This window comes from Macaca fascicularis, chromosome 14 (genome assembly GCF_037993035.2).
Source record: "Macaca fascicularis isolate 582-1 chromosome 14, T2T-MFA8v1.1".
Taxonomy (NCBI): domain Eukaryota; kingdom Metazoa; phylum Chordata; class Mammalia; order Primates; family Cercopithecidae; genus Macaca; species Macaca fascicularis.
This window is the reverse complement of record NC_088388.1, coordinates 9,633,514-9,648,063: the sequence shown is the minus strand read 5'-3', so window position 1 is coordinate 9,648,063 and position 14,550 is coordinate 9,633,514. Positions and strand designations below refer to the sequence as shown.

The window sequence follows — 14,550 nt, the reverse complement described above, 5'->3', positions numbered from 1 at the left end:
GAGGGGCAGGAAGCGGACTGCGGTGGGGAAGGGGCGCCCCGCCCAGCCCCCAGCCCGGGTTCCTGTTTTCGAGACAAACCGTTCCCACGGGGCTAACCCGGCCCGGGACCGGGCGTCTTCCTGCAGGCAGCGGGAGGCACAGGCCTAGTGGAGGTCGGGGGCGTGGGGACAGCGGGTCCTTGAGATAGTCTGGGGGAGGGGCTAGGACAAGATGGGAATATTTTGGGGAGAAGGGCCTGTGGGGAGCGAGGAATGAAATTGTGGCTACCTGGAGACGTGGCCTTGATGTCTAGGCATGGGGGCGGGGGGCCCAGTTCACACAGGAGGAACGGAGCCCCAGAAGCCTGGCTTCCCACAGGGCCGAATGGAAAGGGGCAGCCGCATGTGTCGGTGGGTTCTCCGCAGCTTGGAGACTGGGGGCCTGGATGCCTGGCCAGCAGGGAGGAACTTGGGAGAGGCAGCCGCAGGCGGTTGGGGTCCCCACTAGCCGGGCCTAGGAGAGCGGGTAACGGTTTCCGGCCATTTGGCTTCACACACTCACTGTGAAACCACCGACCCCAAACCTCCCTTCCGAGGCGTGCCCCTCCCAGCCTCGGGGCGGGGGAACCAGGACCGCCCCCGCACCTCAGTCTTGATAATGTAAGACCTAGAAACAGGCCCTTTCTATTCCTTAGTTTCCCCATAATGAGGGGGTGACATGGCCTAGCCTAGGCAGTATGCGAGTGTTCCCTGCCCTACCACTCCCCCGACTTTGGATCGAGCGCAGCCACCTGCTAAGAGACCCTTAAACGCCGCAGTAGGGCGGGGCTAAGGGCGGAGCCAAGAAGGCGCCGAGCATCCTCTGCTTCCTCCCCCTCCTGGGTCCTGCCCTCGACAGCGTGGATCCTCCATGGTCCGGGAGGCCTCAGCCCGAGTCCCAGCTCCCAGCCCCGGTGGGCCCCACCCAGACAGACGCCCCGCCCCCGGCCAGCTAGGCTGGCCGCTGACCTAGTATGGACACGGCACTGGGAAGAGAGGCGTGGAGGGTGACGCCAGGAAAGGGGCTGGAGAGGCCTAGGCCCCGCCCCCACGGGGTCGCCCCCTCCACCTCCCACCACCGCCCCGCCCTGGGACGCACCTGCCGAGGGTGGAGGATAAGAGGGCGATTGCGCGGCTGCTGTTGAGCCCGCCAAGAGCTAAAAATATTTCCCAACAACGAGGAGTAAGGAGGCTCCCAAGGAGAATCAGTTTATTGGGGAGTGGGTGCAGTTGGTCAGACCCCATAAATAGGAGGGGACCGGGAGCCCGAGGATGGAAGGGGGCCCGTGTCCTTAGTCACGCTGGACACTGGGACATTGAGAGTGGGGAAAATGAGACTTCCAGGAGGGGGCTTAGAGATCTAACTTTAGTACCCCACCCTCTGCATGAGGCACTGGGGCTGGCCCAGGGGATTCTGACAGGCTCAAGGGCTGGTTTGGGGTCTGGACTGGAGGCTCAGATGGCCTCATCCGGGGCTGGCAGGCGCTGGCGGGAAGGCTCCACACCCCAGATCTCCCGGGCATACTGGGCAATGGTGCGGTCACTGGAGAACTTGCCAGAGGTGGCTATGTTCCGGATCACCATCCGCGTCCACTCTCTTGGGTTCTGCAGGTCAAAGGGAAGCTCTGGTTCACTCTGGTGGCAGGATCTCCACTTTCTGCCTCATCCCAACCAGGGCCACCAAAGCCCTGCCAACCCCTGGCCCAGGACCCCTCACCTTGTACAAGGCACTGACTTTCTCCTGGCATTTAATGTAGTCTTCATAATCTGCGAAGACTTTAAACCTGGAGGGGAAAGGATAGGCATGTGCTATTCCTTTAGGGGCTAGGTTAAGTTCTATGAGGTCAAGGGCCAAGCCTGCCCTGTCCCAGTGGACAGCCGGGGACCTGGAGGGTCATGCTGCTTCCAAAGGTTCCTGGCTTCAACTGCCAGGACCCCTGTCCAGCTTCCCCACCACAAACCTGAACCTCGATCCACCCAGCAGCCCCACCTGCGTGATTCCCGGGCCAGCCAGCTCACCGGTCATGGTGCATAAGCATATTGACAATGTCCTTGAACAGGTCGGGCTGTTTGGGGGAGAAGAAGCCACTGCTCAGCTGCTCAATGACCTGCCGAAGCTCAGGAATGCGGTCATAGTACTCCTGGGCATTGTACCTGCCAGGACAGAGCTGCAGTCAGCTACCCAGAAAGGGGTTCCTGGCTCCTCTTCCAGAGAAAAGCTGAGGTCCCATGCCCAAGGGTCAAAACCCAGGCCCGGCCTGCTGCTCCCCAGGGCTGCCACACACACCCCGGAGGGCCTCCCTGCAACTCCCCTTCTCTGCTCAGCTTTTCATCCCTCCTTCGTGAATGAGGAAACTGAGGCCCGGAGGATACACAAAGCTAAGTGTTAGAGCCAAGGCCCCCAAACAAGCTCTTTGCCTTCCACATGCCACTGCTGTCTCTTAACCGGTTTGTTTGCTCCAAAATGGCTTTTCTCCTCCAGTAGCCCAAGTCCACATCTGGCCTTGCCCTCGGACTGCAAGAGCAGCTAACAGGTACAACCCTTCAACTGGGCTGGGCACGGTGGCTCATGCCTGTAATCCCAGCACTTTGGGAGGCTGAGGGGGGGCGGATCATCTGAGGTCAGGAGATCAAGACCAGCCTGACGAACATGGTGAAACCTGGTCTCTACAAAAATACAAAAAGTAGCTGGGCGTGGTGTTGTGTGTCCATAATCCCAATTGTTCCTCGGGAGGCTGAGGTGGAAGAATCACTTGAACCCGGGAGGCAGAGGTTGCAATGAATCGAGATCATGCCATTGCACTCCAGCCTGGGCAACAGAACGAGACTCCTTCTCAAGAAAAAAAAAAAAAAAAGGTAACCCTTCAGCTGACCCTCAGCGCCCCCACCGCGGCTCAAAGTGCTCCACAGGCCAGTTTCAAACCCTAACCCTTCCGATCAGAAACCAGCGCTCCCCACAGTCTCTAATCCCTGTCCCCTCATGCGACTCTCAGGCGACTCTCCCTGCATTATGGTGTCAGCCCCCACAGCGGTCCCCCATCTGCCACCTCCAGCACTGTCTCCATCCTGCAGCCAGAGGGTTCTTCCAGGCCTAGTTCTGAGCATGGGGGACCGCGATCACAACATCTCACAGCTCCCTCCTGCCCATGGGACAGCCAGCTTTCTAGTGAAGCCTCACAGGAGAAACTCCTTTCAGTGTTTAATGCCAACTCTGGGAAGCTGTTGTGGGAGGGTAAACTGGGAGAAACTGTCTGGAAAGCAGTCTGGCAATCTGTATCAAGAGCCTTAAGAACTCATACTTTTTAACTCAGAAATATTGCCTTTCTGATAATTATCTTAACGAAGTCATCAGATGTGGACGTAGATGTTAAAAGGTTGCTCATCACAATAATATTTAACAAACCAGAAATCAACCTCCGTGTCCAGCCATATGGAATTGATTAAATAAGTTGTGACATGCTCATAGGATGGAATGTTATACAAACATTTAAAATATTTTTGAAGACTAATAACATGGAAAATCTCTCTCCAGGATTCAAGCAGGCCGCGGTGGTTCATGCCTGTAAACCCAGGACTTTGGGAAGCTGAGGCAGGCGGATTACTTGAGGTCAGGAGTTCCAGACCAGCCTGGCCAACATGGTAGAATCCCATCTCTACAAAACTACAAAAATTAGCTGGACGTAACGGTGGATGCCTGTAATCCCAGCTACTCGGGAGGCTGAGGTGAAAGAATCACTTAAACCTGGGAGGCGGAGGTTGCAGTGAGCCAAGATCATGCCATTGCACTCCAGCCTAGGTGACAGAGTGACTCTGTCTCAAAAAACTAAAAATAAATAGGCCAGGCACAGTGGCTCACCCCTGTAAGCCCAGCACTTGGGAAGCTGAGGCGGGTGAATCATGAGGTCAGGAGATATAGACCATCTTGGCCAAAATGATGAAACCCCGTCTCTACGAAAAATACAAAAATTAGCCAGGTGTGGTGGCATGCACCTGTACTCCCAGCTACTCAGGAGGCTGAGGCAGGAGAATTGCTTGTACCCAGGAGGTGGAGGTTGCAGTGAGCCAAGATCGTGCCACTGCACTCCAGCTTGGGCAACAAGAGAAAAATTCCATCTCAAAAAAAAATAAATAGGCCAGACACGGTGGCTCACACCTGTAATCTCAGCACTTTGGGAGGCCAAGGCAGGTGGATCACAAGGTCAGGAGATCGAGACCATCCTGGCTAACATGGTGAAACCCCATCTCTACTAAAAATACAAAAAATTAGCCAGGCGTGGCGGCAGGTGCCTGTAGTCTCAGCTACTCGAGAGACTGAGGCAGGAGAATGGCGTGAACCCAGGAGGCGGAGCTGCTTGCAGTGAGCCGAGATCATGCCACTGTACTCCAGCCTGGGTGACAGAGCGAGACTCCATCTCAAAAAATAAATAAATAAATAAAAATAAAATAAAAACAAATTTTTTTTAATGTAATGCCAGGATAATGTCTCCTCTGAAGAACTGTTTCTGACCATAGGCCCCTTGTAACTACTGTGCCCATATTTCCCTTTTGCCCATGACTTCCAGGGAGCAAGGATTTTTTTACTTCCATTTCCCAAACAATATTATCTCTTAGGGTTGATATAATATTCTCTTCCTTTTCCTTCGGTTCTGTGTTACTTCTTTCTTTCCCCATTTCATTAAGCTTATTTGCTGTAAGCACCCTCTAAAGTTTCCCAGAATCCTGCTGGCCATGACCAAGACCTTGCTGGGCCTGGACCAGTCTTTCCAGACATGCCTCTTGCTCCCAGCACCACCCTCGAGCAGCCACACCTCAGTGTCTTTTCCCCGTGAACCCTGACCCCCATACCCTCTTTGGTCAAGCTTATCCACATCCTCCACCCGCATGCCAAAGATGAAGAAGTTTTCCTCTCCAGCCTCTTCTGCCATCTCCACATTGGCCCCGTCCATGGTGCCAATGGTCAGAGCCCCGTTGAGCATGAACTTCATGTTGCCGGTGCCTGAGGCCTCAGTGCCCGCAGTGGAGATCTGCTCAGAGAGGTCTGCAGCTGGGATCACTGTGGGGTGGCAGCAGGGGGACAAGTCAACTCAGGGGAGACCCTCACACCAGCTGGGGACTCTCGGATTAGGCTGGCCCCAGGCATAGCCGGACTCAAAGTCGCTCCACCCCAAACTCCCAGTCTTCACCAGCCAAGCCTGCCTCTCACACCGCACCCCCACTGCCCTCCACCTCTTGTTGATTCTTGACCATCTAGGTCCAACCTGGATTTCCCCACCTTGAAGATTTGAAGGTAATTTCATCGTGTACTGCCTGAAAGCCCACCATTAGAGGGCATCCTCATGGGTTTTTTGCTTTGTTTTGTTTTGTCTTGTTTTGCTTTTTGAGATGGAGTTCTGCTTTGGTTGCCCAGGCTGGAGTGCAGTGGCGCAATCTCAGCTCACTGCAACCTCTGCCTCCCAAGTTCAAGTGATTCTCCTACTTCATCCTCCCGAGTAGCTGGGATTATAGGTGCCCGCCACCACGCCCAGCTGATTTTTGTATTTTTAGTACGGATGGGGTTTCACCATGGTGGCCAGGCTGGTCTTGAACTCCTGACCTCAGGTGATCCACCCACCTTGGCCTCCCAAAGTGCTGGGATTACAGGCGTTGGCCACCACACCCAGCTTCCTCATGGTTTAAGCATTGCCCTCTCCAGATTCTTCTTTCAAGTACGAGTATCCCAGGAAGAGATGACTGATGCCTCTTCCTGAGACTGAACTAGGGTCAAAGCCTCCCTAGGGTCCCTGTTGGCAGCACCCACCTTTCTCGGCCAGTGAGACTCGGTAGTTCTCCAGGAAGATGACACGGAGGCGGTCACCCACTGTCGGGTCATGGTTGACCACATCCCCAATGGCTGTGATGAGTCTGATGATCATCTTGGCCATGTGGTACCCAGGTGCAGCCTGAGGGGACAAAGTCTGAAGTCAACTCTACTGCCTGGTCCCCCACCCCCTATCCTGCAACTCAGCCAGGCTGACCTCAACCTGGATATATCAAAGGATGGGAGCCCAGGGCTGGAGCCTGGCTTCTCACCTTCCCTCCAATCATCACAGTCCGAGGCACAAAAAACTTATTGGGCTCCCTCTTGATGCCTGTGGAGGAACGAGAGGGATCCAGTAGGCCTACTTTTCCCTCTGGGTAGTAGCTCCTGACAGAGGCTGGGCTGGGAGACAGTAGGCCTGACTCGGAAAATCACTTGCTATGTGAGTGTCACTTTCCCCTCTCTGAGCCTCAGTTTGCCCATCTGTGAAATGGGGATAATTCCATGCCCCGAGAGTAGTCCCAAGGCCAAAGGAGATGTTGGGTGGGCAGTATGTACTATGCCTCAGGAACACAGGGGAGCACTGAGAGACAGGGTAGAGTGACTGCCACTCACGATTATACAGGGTGATGACATGGAGGCAGTTGAGGAGCTGTCGTTTATATTCGTGAATCCGCTTCACCTGGATGTCGAAGAGTGAGTTGGGGTTGATGTGGACTTTGTATTCCCTCTCTAGGTAGGCGGCAAACTTCAACTTGTTTTCCTGGAGGCAGAGACAGGGAAGGGCTCACCAACAGGCCACAGCCTCAGGAAATCCTACAGTCCACACTCCATTCACTCAGCCCCAGAAGGATGGCTGCCAGGAGGCTCACTGGCTACTTCTGTCCACTCCCGCACCAGGGTAGACATTGCTAATCAACGTCAGCACTGTTCACGTGAGGTCAGATGATGCCTTCCCACCACAGACTCCAGCCAACTTCCACCAACGGCCTGGGCTGGCAGGAGAGATGAGCTCTATTTGCCACACCTGACCCAGCCATCTGGCCCCCTCCAGCGCTCTCCACACAGCACAGCTGTCCCACGATGCAGCTCTCCCCACCTGCTTCACTTTGGCCACATCCCGAATGAAAGCTTCATCATCCACAAAGGAGAGCAATTTGCGCAGCTGGTCCAGGTCGGAGATGAAGTCCTCCCCAATGCGCTGTGGGAAAATGGCTCTCAGCCAAGCCCATCCCCCTGTCCTCCCTCCTCTCAACACAGAAGGGGCCCTTTCCAGGTCGGCCAAGCCCCCTCCACCCAGCAGGCTGCTCTGGGGGGCCCTCCCAGCCCCTCCTCCTCCAGCCTCCCAGATGGGGCACAGGGCATCCATGCACCTTCCTCCCCTCCTGTCCTTGAGCTCTGATGGCTGACCCCATCTGACCCCAGCAGGCCTTCCTGGCTTCCTGGCCTTTTCCTGACGCCAGCATGACCTTGCGCCTTCCCTACCAGATATCTGCCCCCTTCCAGGCTCACTTCAGATGTGACCCATGGATGACTCCCTCCATTAGACTGTGACCTCTGCTGGGTTCACCTCCACAGCCAGGGCCTCCATTAGCACACGGAGCACCCTCATGCAAATAAGATGGTGTCCCTCCTCCAGGCGGATGCGAGGCTTGGGGAACACAGTGCGGGAGGGATTTCAGCCTCAGTGAACCACCTACACGACCATACCCAGCTGATCCCTGCAGGGACCCATGTTGACTCTGCTGGCCCTACGGTGGCCTCTCACCTCAGCAATGACCTCTGCCAGCCCGGGGTTACACAGAACCAGCCAGCGCCGAGGGGTGATGCCGTTGGTCTTATTCTGGAACTTATGAGGCTCCAGCTCATAGAAGTCTTTGAAGCTGCAGGATGAGGTTGGACGAAGGTCACCACTCGCCCCTGTATGATGGAGGCCTCTGCCCTGGGGCCCCTACCCTGGTGTCTTGCTGAAAGGGGATGCAGGGAATGCAGACCTGGGGAAGGCTGGGGGTGCTGTGTGTAAGAGGGGATCATCTCAGGACAGGGTGGCACTGGAAGGGGCTGCTGTGCTTGTAAGAATGACACCACCTGTGAAAGGCGCCAGGAGCCAGAGAACAGAGAGCGGTCGGTGAAGGGCGGGGCTTCTTGTGACAGGGGCGTGGAGTGGGAGGGGCGTGGAGTGGGTGGGGCCTAGAGAGGGGCGGGATCTGCAAAGCGGGGCTCACATGGTCTTCTTGAGGATCTCGGAGTGGATGCGCGCCACGCCGTTGACAGCGTGCGAACCCGCGATGCACAGGTGTGCCATGTTGATGCGCTTCACTGCGCCCTCCTCCACCAGCGACATGCGCCGCAGCCTGTCTACGTCCCCTGGGAATGTGGCTGCCACCCGCTGTGCCCAGAGAGCCCAGAGCTAGGACCAGACCCAGAAACCCCAGTCCCCAGTCCCCAGCCCCATACCCCCAGAGCTCTGCCCAGAGCCCCCACTGCCCCAGAGTCTCAGGGCCCGGGCTGGACGCCCCAACTCCCAGGCCCAGACTGGGTGTCCTCCCCCTCACCCCTACACTGTCCCCCAAGCCTCCCGACTCACGTTGAGGAAGCGCTGGTTGATCTCGTAGATGATCTGGAGGTGCCGCGGCAGCAGCGTCTCCAAGAGGTGCACCGGCCAGCGCTCCAGGGCCTCAGGCAGCACCGTGTGGTTGGTGTAGGCACAGGTCCTCACTGTCACATCCCATGCCTGGCACACAGGTGGGCAGTCAGGATGCTGACCTCAGCCCAGTGGGTCTCCTCACACACTATGCAGCCCAGTGGGTCCCCCCGCACTGCAGTGCCAGGTTCCAGGATGGTCCCTCTGGCCTCAGGCTCCAATCTGTTCACTCCACTCATATCCTCCCACGCTCCCAAACTGGGAAGGGAACTCGGAAGCGGAGAGCATCAGATGGGGCAGAGGGGCCCTGAAGCCCACCTTATCCCAGTCCATCCGCTCCAGGTCCACCAGGATCCTCATCAGCTCGGGGATGGCCAGGGAGGGGTGGGTGTCATTGAGCTGGATGGCCACCTGGGGTAGGGGGAGGAGTCAGTCTGGGCTCCAAACCACATTCCATGCTATGGTCACTGTCCTGTGCCATTTGGAGGCCCCCAGAGAGCCCAGCATGGTTCTGTGACTGGGCTGTGGGCAGAGGCAGGCAGGCGCTCACGGGGTTGGGAGGAATGGGGGAGTGGGGCAGGAGGAGGAGGGAAGCCCAGGTTATGAGCCTGTGGATTGTGGATCCTGAGCAACTGACCCTCCCACACTCCCATCCTCCACTCCCTTATCTATTACATGGGGCAGGCAGGCTGAGGCTGGAGGGAGAGGCCTGGCACACACTGTCCAGTCACAGAGGCACCCTCCATGCTCATGCTACCTTATCTGGGAAGGCATCGAAGTTCGTGCGCACGGGATCGCGGCAGCCGAACTTGGAGGACTTGAAGCGACGGATGATATCCTGGAGGGTGGCGGCCACCACGAAATACTCCTGCTTCAGCCGCAGCTCCTTCCCTTCGAAGAACTGGGCACAGCACGAGGCAGCGTGAGTCAGGGTGGTGGGGGCATGGCCTAAAGCTGCAGTGGGTGTGGCCAGGAGGGACTCCCACCCATACCGGGACCCCTGAGTCCTGAGCTGTCCCCCTCTCTGGGACCCAGGGGCCTTTCCTCCACCAAGAACTAGTGGCGAGAGACAGTGTCAGGAAGAGGTGCACAAGAACTGAGTGTGTTGTGGGTGTCGCCAGGGAACAGCCCCTCCAAAGTGCCCTTCACTAACCCACTTTCCTGAGGACTCAGGTGTCCTTGCACTCAAAAGACTTGAAGTGGGGGTATAGGATGCACAAGGCCAGCAATATGCCCTGGGTGTGACTAGGGCACCAGCAAGTGTCCCTCCCCAGCTCTCCCTGACCCCCGCTCCGAAGACTCAGGCTTCCAGCCCCCAGCCCAGGGGGTGACGCACATTATCATTGGGGTACAAGACACGAGAGATGTTCTCTGCCAGGTTTCGGTCCAACACAGCCTGGATGTAGCCACCGACGTTGACTGAGGGACGAAAGTGGGGACAGGGTAAGGCCTGTGCTGGGCGTGGCCAGCGGGCAGGCTGGGGCTGCTGGCTACCAGCGGATGAACTCACAGTCCTTGAGGTTGAAGTCATTGGGAGCCTTGGCAGACCAGAGGCGCATGGTGTTGACGACGTTGTTGCGATAGCCGGGCACGGGCGTATCGTAGGGCATGGCCAGTACCACCTGTGGGGGCAATCCTGTTGGGAGCTGGCCAGCCCTGGCAATTGCCTCCCTCCCCTCAGGGCACTCTGCAGACACAGGCTCTTGTCCTGACACTAGCATCGCCGAGCTGGGTAACCACGAGCAAACCCCACAGTCTCTCTGGACCTCATCTAGAGCAAAGACACCCTCAACACCTCCCCGACACCCATAAGCCCTGCCTGGGCAGACGGTGCTGAGGAGAACGGAAGGAGGCAGGTGATAAGCCCGGAGCCCAGGAGGGGCTCTGTTGGCAACCACTCTGCTGCGATGGGGGCTGGGCTGGCCAGCCTGGCCTGAGCAAAAGCTAGAGGACACTGTGGATTCATGAGAGGGGTGGGGAAACCCAGGGCCAGGCTGAAGGGGTCACAGAGGTCAAGTCCATCCAAAGGTCTCATGTCTGGTTGACCACAGGGCTAATTCACGGTGACTAATTCTGCCCCGCCTTCCATAACTAGCAAACATCAGTAATTGTCTGCTACCACGGTGCCAGGGGTACATTCACTCCTCCAAGGGAGCCCTTTTAAGGGGCATCGCCCTCCCTCCCCACACTCAGTCACCCTGATTGGAGCAGGGTGGGAGCTGACACACAGAAAGGGAAGGGACCCAAGCCCAAGCACACAGCTAGGCTGGCAGCACCAGAGGGAGCCAGGTCTCCTGCCTTCCAGCCACAGCCACTTGTGCCAGCTGCCATGTGCACCTGGCATGGACTGCCAGCAACCCCCAGTGTATCTTAACCTGGATGACAGCAAACAAATGCTCAGTTCTGAAAGCCTAATGGTTTATCTGCAGCCCATCTTGGGGGTGATGACCTGAAGCTTCCAGCAGGAAGATTGCCTGAACTGGGATTTGTTTTTTGTTTGTTTGTTTTTGAGATGGAGCCTCACTCTGTTGCCCAGGCTGGAGTGCAGTGGCACTATCTTGGCTCACTGCAACCTCCGCCTCCCAGATTCAAGCAATTCTCTGGCTTCAGCCTCCTGAGTGGCTGGGATTACAGGCACGTGCCACCATGCCTGGCTGATGTTTTTGTGTTTTTAGTAGAGACGGGGTTTCACCATATTGGTCAGGCTGGTCTTGAACTCCTGACCTCAGGTGATCCACCTGCCTTGGCCTCCCAAAGTGCTGAGATTACAGGCGTGAGCCACCATGCCCGGCCTAAACTGGGATTTGGACACCTGGTTTGGTTTTAAGGTTTTCAGTTTTTGGTCTTTTTGATTTTTGAAACAGAATCTCACTCTGTCACGAAGGCTGGAGTGCAGTTGTGCAATCACAGCTCACTGCAGCCTTGAAATCCTGGACTCAAATGATCCTCCCACTGAAGCCTCAAAGTAACTGGGACTACAGGCATGCACCAGCACCCTGGCTAATTTTTAAATTTTTTTCTTTGAGACGAGGTCTGGCTCTGTCACCCAGGCTCCTGGGCTCAAGCAATTCTCCCACTTCGGCCACCCGAGTAGCTGGGACTACAGGCGCACATCATCATGCCCGGCTAACTTTTGTGTTATTTGTAGACAGATTTTGCCCTGTTGCCCAGGCTGGTCTTGAACTCCTGAGCTCAAGCATTCTGCCCACCTTGACCTCCCAAATTGCTGGGGTTACAGGTATGACCCACTGCCCCAGTCTATTTTTTTTTTTTTTTTTCTGTAGAGACAGGGTCTCTCTATGTTGCCCAGGCTGGTCTTGAAATCCTGAACTCAAGCCATCCTATTGCCTCGGCCTCCTAAAGTGCTGGGATTACGGGCATGAGTCACCGTGTCCAGATTTGGTTTGGTTTCAGGATTCCTCTAACTTGCTGTGTGGTGAGTGAATTCCTTTCAGAAGGTCCCAGTTTTCTCCTGTCCCCGTTTCTGGGCTGCTGCTATCGAGATGTTCAGGGCAGACTCAAGTCGTAAGATGGTCCTTTGATAAATCTCATGGTGTGTGGTGGAGCCAGGTCATGGGGAGACACTGGGGGAGCAGGGCAGCCTCTCTCCCCTTCCAGGCTCAGTACTTAGACTGGCTCCCCTGTGTCCCTGTATCCAGTCTTTCCTGGCTTCAGCTGTGTGACTTTGAGTAAGTCACTTAACCTCTCTGAGTCTCAGCATCCTCAGTTATAAAATACACTGGGTCCTGCTTCCTCTCTGGGCTTCCTTCTCTTCCCTCCCCTTCTCTGAGCTCCCCTGACCCCCAGCTTCATCCTTACCTGTGTGTCCACCCACTTGGCACCCTGGCTGGTGTGCTCCACATGGCCGTAGAAGTGCACAGGTAGTGTGAACTCGGGGCGGGCCTTCTCCCAGGGGTTGCCGTAGCGAAGCCAGTCATCAGCCTCCTCCATCTGCACCCAAGGCAGGTCAGGGAGAAAGGCCGGCAGCATCAGCGCAGGCATTCACACCACAGTGCACGGTGGGGCAGGGCGGGGGCTGTGGGCCCGTGTACCCCACACCAAGTGTAAGTTAGGGGCTCTGAGGTGGGCCCCTGGTCTACTGGGCTATCCAGTGGGACATAGACCACCTGTTTCAGGGGCACCAGCTGGCTTTGGGTTGGGGGGTGGGGAGCAGCAGGGATGCGTTCCACAGAGCTTGGGGGGCTGTTTCGGACCTATTCAGAGATAATAAACAAGTGGGGGTCTTCCCCATCCTGACTAGACCCCACAAGGTTAGAGCCAAGGCTGCTCACCTGCCAGCCCCCGGAGATCTTCTGGTTAAAAATCCCAAACTCATAGCGAATCCCGTAGCCATAAGCGGCCAGGCCCAGTGTTGCCATGGAGTCGAGAAAGCAGGCTGGGGGTGTGCAGGGAGGCAGGTGTCAGGGACCCAGCACGGAGGACCCCATCGGCCCCCTCCACCCTCAAGGCCCTGTCCACTTACCTGCCAGCCGGCCCAGGCCCCCATTGCCCAGCCCCGCATCCTCCTCAATTTCCTCCAGCTCCTCCATGTCCAGGCCCAGCTGGAGGGGTGAGGGTGACAGTGGTCAGGGTCAAGTGTTAGCAGGGGAATCCCCCAGTCCCCATGGCTTGCCCCACCCCACACATACCTGGTAGGTGGCCTCGTCACAGGCATTCTCTAAGGCCAGGTTCACCATGGTGTTCTGTAGCGTCCGTCCCATGTAGAATTCCAAAGACAGGTAGTAGATCCTCTACCCAGAGAGACGGACGGGCAGGGGATGGGGTCAGGGCCACACACCAACACTCAGCCAGACCCAGCCACACCTGGACCTCTGGGCCGCCTGCCCTGCTCAGCAGTCCCATCCCTGTCCCCAGTTTGCTTCTCCCTGTCTCAGGCTTTGGGGCCCAACGGGTAAGGTTCTGGTCCCAGCATTCCTCTGACTTTGGACAAATCACTCTCTTTGGCCTGTTTCCTTATCTGGGAAATGGCGCTGGCCATACCCACTTCAGGGACTGAGGCGCTCGGGAGAGTGGGAACCCCTTCCCCCTGCACACACGCCCCCGCACTGCCCAGCAGGGCGCCAGGACACACGGAAGCGCCTCCAAGAGCTCCCCAGGAGGGCAAGGCCAAGGCCCAGAGAAAAAGGTCATTTGCTCAAGGTCACACAGTGGCTAGAGACTGGGCTAGAGACTGTCACCTCCCATCCTTGCACTGCCCAGTTCCCCTTGGCCCTCAAGCCTCAATCCCAAGGAGACCCAGAGGCACCAGAAACTAGGATGCTGCCAGTGCCTGGTCTCCTGGTTGCCTGGGTCCCCTCCCGGGCCCCGTCTGCCTGCTCCTCCCCCACTCCCCACTGAGGGGTGTCAGGTTGCTGACATTTACCAGTGACCCCACCGGACACTTGATCTCTGCACCCGAGCTGCCCCAGCCCCTCCTGCTGCACAGGCACACCACGCATACATGCAGCAACTGACATGTCCTTCCACCTGGGCCCAGCCAGGCCACAGGTGCCATCCTGCCCACCAGCACCCCCTCCAACCTTCTCCGAGTGGGCACTTTTGCAGCCAGACCACCTGCTCTGAGCTCCCTGACCCCCACCCCCGCCCCAGGTTTCTCCCTCAGATTGTCCCAGCACCACTTGTGCCTGGCACCCCTGGATTCTCCAACCCCAAGAACCTAGAGTGACGAGGGGCAGCCACTTAAATCAAGATCCCCAGCTCCCTGGCAGTGCCTCCATCCCATACCCCCACCCCAGGTGTCCCCAGCAGCACCTTGGGGTCCTTCTCGTAGTAGTGTTGCTGCGTGCGGATCCAGCGCCCCACGAGGTGGTCGCGCACGGTATGGGCCAGCGCAAAGTAGTAGTCTCGTGGGGTGGCCACATTGCGGTCCTTTACGAGTGTGAAATGCAGGTGCCGGTTGAAGTTCTTTTTCAGCTCAGTCACATTCTCCACGCCGGCCAGGCCACGCACACTGATTTGCTTTCTTTTCTCCTGGTCTGACAGGGGCCGGGACATGGCTGCAGGAGGGTGGGCCGGATTGGACTGATGGTGGAGGAGACGGCAGCCTCAGCACTGCCTCCAGCCAGGGAGT

General features: G+C 57.2%; 1 protein-coding gene across 1 annotated transcript; it reads right to left on the bottom strand.

The window, feature by feature from the left end:
* Window positions 1–1,202: 1,202 nt before the first annotated feature.
* PYGM (glycogen phosphorylase, muscle associated) lies at window positions 1,203–14,550 on the bottom strand. Its single transcript, XM_045372070.2, has 20 exons — window positions 14,232–14,550; window positions 13,109–13,210; window positions 12,943–13,021; window positions 12,752–12,855; window positions 12,279–12,410; window positions 9,970–10,081; window positions 9,796–9,878; window positions 9,217–9,360; window positions 8,778–8,870; window positions 8,403–8,549; window positions 8,041–8,204; window positions 7,584–7,698; window positions 6,915–7,016; window positions 6,431–6,578; window positions 6,088–6,146; window positions 5,816–5,957; window positions 4,864–5,071; window positions 2,038–2,172; window positions 1,736–1,802; window positions 1,203–1,623 (listed from the first exon to the last, which is right to left on the bottom strand). Exons 1-20 carry the CDS (start codon window positions 14,472–14,474, stop codon window positions 1,474–1,476), a joined length of 2,529 nt encoding a protein of 842 aa, XP_045228005.1. The 5' UTR covers window positions 14,475–14,550; the 3' UTR covers window positions 1,203–1,473.

Bases quoted from the DNA above. Each gene is read 5' to 3' on its own strand.
- PYGM (XM_045372070.2), bottom strand. From the start codon at position 14,474: ATGTCCCGGCCCCTGTCAGACCAGGAGAAAAGAAAGCAAATCAGTGTG. The intron at 13,022-13,108 runs GTATGTGTGGGG...TCACCCCTCCAG, and splicing joins GTGACGAGGCCACCTACCAG to CTGGGCCTGGACATGGAGGA. The intron at 8,550-8,777 runs GTGGGCTTCAGG...CCTGTGTGCCAG, and splicing joins AGCGGATGGACTGGGATAAG to GCATGGGATGTGACAGTGAG.